Raw genomic sequence first — 5319 nt, 5'->3', positions numbered from 1 at the left:
GGCAAGCCGGCGCCTGATCGCAACAAAAATAACAGGCAACTAGCACACGCAACCTCCTCTCTACCCTCTCCGTGCTTTAATTTTTTGTTTTATTTTAAATACCGGGCGAGGGAATGGCGTTACCGTGCGGCCACCTCGCTGGCAAAGCCAGCCGCCGGGGGCAGAGGGAGCTGCCGCCGCCGGGGCTCCCCGTTCCGAGGAGGGGGAGCGAAGGAGGGAGGCGGGAAAGCCCCGCCGAGCCCCCGGCCCGGCGACCCCGCTGGCAAGGAGAGGGGAGGCGGGAGCCGCCGGCTCGGCTGCCGCCCGCTCGGTCCCGGGACAGGGCCGGTGGGGAGCAGAAGGTGAGCCCGGCCGGGAATAGGTAACATTTGATTTCCCTTTCCTGGTGAAAGACGGGGAGCTGCCATTAAAACGTGTCGTCGTCCCGTCCCGTCCCCCTCCTCGCCCCCGGAGCGAAGGCGTTCGGCTTTGCTCGTCCTTCGCTTCAGCTTTCCCATAACCGGACGACGGAGCGTTTTGAGTTTCTCTCGCCCAACTTTGCAACCGAATAAATAGAAATTAAGGCCGGTAATCTCTTTAGAGGTACTAGCACGAAAAAGCAAAGACTGTGCGATACTTAAATAAACATATTTCAAGGCAACGTTATAAAATGACACACACACACACACACACGCCGGTTCATTCGATCTGCTGAAGGCGTTTTCTGAATATTAGATTATTGCTTTGGAGGGGAAGCGCAGCTCAAAAGCGAGGTAATAAGGTTTAACTGTAAATACCTTTGTATTTATTTACAGTGTAACCCTTAACAATGCAACAGCAATTACTGCTAAGTGTTGCCTTTAGATAAGAGATACTGATAGGAAACTGTATTATCTTGAAAGCAAACTTTAGGCCTTAAATGTCTGTAATCAAATAATCTTCTTCCCAAGTCTGACTGACAAGGCAGATTCTTTTAAGTTAATGAATTTATTGCATTTTGGTGGTTATTTACAAAGGGGGAAGGTGATCCTCATTGCCCGTAGGTTCTTAATTGCAAATTGTCCAGAAGGTGAGATTCTTGATCTGACAAGACATCAGTCTGTGCAGCACTCATCTACCACCCTGCTAATAATTTTTTTTCCCCCTGATTTAAGGAAAAAGGAAGGAGGGAATGAGACAAAAAAAAAGGAAAAAACAAAACAAAACAAAAAAAACCAAAACCCAAACAACTATATAAGAAGAATTCTCCCATACAAACTCTTTCTAAAATAATTTCAGTCTGAGCAATTAGGGCACTTCCAACAGACCGGTAATGTCCCTAAAGGACAGGAGTAAAGCAGAGCTATAAAGGCATAAGGGTAGGCTGTACAAGCACCCTTTAATCCAACTACTACTTTTTTTTTTCCCCCGAAATAAAATAGTACTTTATATATTACAGAAGCGGCTTCACGGATGTGATTGCGCGCATTGCCATCAATTTTACGAAGCAGTGATATATATATACGCTTACATTATATTTAAGAATATACGTACTACAAAATATCTGGCATCTACTATACACTGTGGAGTTTGGAAACATATGCGATGCGTATATGAAGCTACGAATAAATACGTAATCCTTCTTTAAATATAGACACATATGAAAATCCTAGGTATAAATACATTTGAAATACACACACAGAGATCGATAGCTCGATATATATATACACAGTTACACAAGGGCAGGAATCTAGTGCATCTACTTCTACCTCGGAGTTATCGCTTAATACACCCTTACATAGGCGTTTTATTTAAAAAGCCGTAATGTTGTCATACTACAGCGTATGGTCAAATGTTTCCAGGTCTTGCCCATTAATTGCTAAGAAAACGTGTTTGTTTATTTGCCAACTCAGAGCTGCCATGGGAAAGTATTTTTTTCCTAGCGGATAAGGCGAGCTGACTAAGTGGAACATATTGCAGAAGAGACTGAAAAGGGATTTTTCAACCTGGCAGTTCCTAAATGGTCTTTGGAATTTGTGCGGAGGGGAACGAGCTGTTCCAGCGACAAAGTTAGTTATGAAATCCCTTTTCCCTCTCTTTCTCTCGCTCTCTAAATGAAAGGATTAAAATATACAGACGTGTAAAGGATCATTCCAACTGAATGGTAATTTATTAATAAACAAACAATGCAATACCTTCAGAATATTTTCAACAAAAAAAAAAGGAAAAATATTGATAGAATAAGATTAATACAGTTTCCCTTTTTATATATAGTGAAAAAAATCAGCGTTTCAGTCAATTTTAACGTCACTTTTCAGGGAAGGGGGAAACACTTTCTGGCGTTTGGTCCGCAACATCCAACTACAAATTAAAAATAAATTACTATGTCGCAATTTACATTTTAAAACAAGTCCTTGTAAAAGAGGAAGGGGTGGGGGGAGAAGCTGGCACTCTACGCTGGACTTTTCGCCCCCCGTTAAACACGGGGCATGACAATACCTTAAGGGATGGGTAAAGGGGAAGGGGAAGGGGAAGGGGAAGGGGAAGGGGGGGGGGGAGTATTTCTCAAAGCAATTAAAAAACAAACTTACGTGTTATTGGAGTAACACTGTCCTTTAACAAACCAAGACATGCTTTGGGGCTGTCTCTGTACAAAAGCTTTTCGCGTCAGCCCGCTTCCCTCCGCGGGCGCGGCGGGGGCCGGCGGCGCGCTGCTGCGCGGTCTCTGCGCGGTCTCTGCGCGGCCTCCCCGCGGCCCGGCGCGGCCCGGCGCGGCGCGCTCAGAACTTGCCGCAGTCGTAGACGAAGGCCCCGGAGGTGCGGTAGAGCGGCTGGCTGCCGGGGAAGGCCATCTGACAGCTGCCGCCGCCCCCCGCCCCGCCGCCGCCGCCGCCGCCCCCCGCCCCGCCGCCGCCGCCGCCGCCGCCGCCCGGCGAGGCGCTGAGGCCCAGCCGCGGCGCCTCGAAGACCTCCCGCGGGGCGGCGGCGAAGCCCTGCTGCGGCCCCGCGTAGCCCGCCGCGCCCGCCAGCGGGCCCAGCTCCCCCGCCGCCGCCGCCGCCGCCGCCGCCGCCGCCGCCGCCTGGTTGAGGTACCAGGAGGCCAGGCGGCCCTGGTGCGGGTGCGGGTGCGGGTGGTGCCCCTCCTGGTGGCCGCCCGCCGCGCCGCCCAGCCCGCCGTGCCCCAGCGCCCCGCCGCCGCCGCCGCCGCCGCCCCCCGCCCCGCCGCCCCCCGCCCCGCCGCCGCCGCCGCCGCCGCCGCCGCCGCCCGCGGGCATGGCGTATTCGGGCAGCGGGTCCTCGGCGGGGCTGGCGGCGGCGGCGGGCAGGTGGCCGGGTCGGTCGGCGCCGCCCGCCGCCGCGTAGAGGCTCATGGCCTGCATGTTGCAGTGGTAGGTGCCGGCGGCGGCGCCGGCGGCCGCCTGGCCGCAGGGCGAGCCGTAGACCGAGCTGTGGCCCGGCGAGTAGCCGCCGAGGGAGAGGGCGGGCGGGATGCCGGTGCGCGGCGCGGCGGCGGCGGGGGCCAGGAGGCCGGCGCCCAGCTCGGCGGCGGCCTGCGGCGAGCCCCGCAGCGAGGTCATGATGTTGTCCACGCTGAAGCCCGGGCCGTGGTGGTGGGGCGGGGGCGGCGGCGGGGGCGGCGGCGGCGGCGGCGGCGGCTCGGGGGCCTCCAGGCTGAGGGAGCGGCTGGAGGGGAGGGTGCTGCGGGGGCTGCCGCCGCTGGAGAGGCTGCTGCTGCTGTCGGGGCTCTCGATCTTGGGCACGGCGCCGAGCGGCGGCGCGGCGCCGGGGGGGGACACGGCCTGCGGCGGCGAGGCCGTGCCGTTCTCCGTCTTGATGTCCTGGATGCGGACGGGCGGCGGCGGCGGCGCGGCGCTGCCCCCGGCGGGGCCGCCCTCGGGCTCGGCGGCGGCGGCGGCGGCGGGCGGCGGCGGGCGCGGCGGGGCATGGTCCTTGAGGTGCAGGCGGTCCTTCTCCTCCTTGTCCTTGACGGCGTCCTTCTTCTTGAAGCGGCGGCGGCGGCGGAGGAAGCTGCCGTTCTCGAACATGTTGTAGGAGTCGGGGTCGAGGGTCCAGTAGCTGCCCTTGCCGGGCTTCTTGTCGTCGCGGGGCACCTTGACGAAGCACTCGTTGAGGGAGAGGTTGTGGCGGATGCTGTTCTGCCAGCCCTGCTTGTTGTCCCGGTAGAAAGGGAACCGCTCCATGATGAACTGGTAGATCCCGTTCAAGGTGATCTTCTTATCGGGCGCGTTCTGGATGGCCATGGTGATGAGGGCGATGTAGCTGTAGGGCGGCTTCACCATATCCTTGGGCTGCGGCGGCGGCGTGTAGGGCCCGTAGGCGCGGGCCATGCCGGCCGGGTACTGCTCGTGGGCCGGGTGGGAGTACATGCTCATCGGGGCCGGCATGGCCGTGTAGCCCCCGCCGGCCGCCGCCGCGGCGGCGCGGTAGTAGCTCTGCTCTCCGCCGAGGTACGGCACCACTCCCAGGGAGTTGGGACTGGACACGGAGTAGCGAGCCTGCATGTCCTCCCGTCAGCTTTCCCCCACCCTCCCCGCCGGACCAAACAGCGCGTCCCTTCCCCCTCCACCCCTCCGCCGCTCCGCGGACCGAGCTGGACCGGGCGGCCGGGCAACCCCCACCCCCCCACCCCCCCGGCGGAGCGCGGAGAAAGGGAGGAAGAATAACGACGGCAGCGCCGAAAGTCTCCTCTTCTTCGCCCAGGAAAGCCCACCGGCAAGCTCCCGCACTCCACGCGGAAGGGGGGGGGGGAGAGGGAAAAAAAAAAAAAAAGTATCAAAAAATGGAAAAAAAGTCGGGGGGTGAAAAAGGGGAAAAATGTTTTTAAAAAGAAAACGGGGGAGGGGGAAAAAAACCAAAAAGTAATCGCAGCGGAGAAAGCAACTTCCAAACGCAGAGAGAGTATTAAGAAAATAAAACCTTTGCAAAGAGGCTCCCACGCTCCCAGTTCCTTGTTCCACGGGGATCTGCAACAAGTTGTCTGCAAAGGAGGGACAAAAGTAGAGGGATGTGTTTTGTTGGCTTTTTTTAAGCGAGCAGAAGAAGAAAAAAATCCACCTTCCCGATCTCCCAGTGCAAAGTCTCCCTCTCTCTCTCCCTCTCGCTTTTTTTCAGTCTCTTTTTCAGTCGCAGGCTGCTTTGGGAAGCATCGGAAAAACTCCTGAACTTTTGAGCATCCGTCACCACGGCGAGAACTTTTTTACGCACTTACAGTTTTCTCCCTTTTTTTTTCCTCCCTCTCCTCTCTCGGTCTCCTTTTTTTTTTTTTTTTCTCCTCTCTTTTTTTTTTCTTTTCCTCCTTTTGCAGGCGGCCCAGCTCCGCCCCGCCGAGCCGGGGCGGCC

General features: G+C 56.9%; 1 protein-coding gene across 2 annotated transcripts; it reads right to left on the bottom strand.

The window, feature by feature from the left end:
* Positions 1–2738: 2738 nt before the first annotated feature.
* On the bottom strand, positions 2739–4481 carry FOXC1 (forkhead box C1). Of its 2 annotated transcripts, XM_075706199.1 has the most exons (2): positions 3192–4481; positions 2739–3101 (listed from the first exon to the last, which is right to left on the bottom strand). In XM_075706199.1, the coding sequence occupies exons 1-2, from the start codon at positions 4479–4481 to the stop codon at positions 2739–2741; spliced, it is 1653 nt and encodes a 550-aa protein (XP_075562314.1). The 2 variants fall into 2 exon arrangements, with proteins under 2 accessions (XP_075562314.1, XP_075562313.1); XM_075706198.1 differs by having other exon boundaries at positions 2739–4481.
* Between the last annotated feature and the right edge of the window lie 838 nt (positions 4482–5319).

The sequence above is a fragment of the Pelecanus crispus genome, chromosome 2 (genome assembly GCF_030463565.1).
Source record: "Pelecanus crispus isolate bPelCri1 chromosome 2, bPelCri1.pri, whole genome shotgun sequence".
Taxonomy (NCBI): domain Eukaryota; kingdom Metazoa; phylum Chordata; class Aves; order Pelecaniformes; family Pelecanidae; genus Pelecanus; species Pelecanus crispus.
Note: the sequence above shows the minus strand (reverse complement) of the source record. Positions and strands in the feature narration are given on the sequence as shown.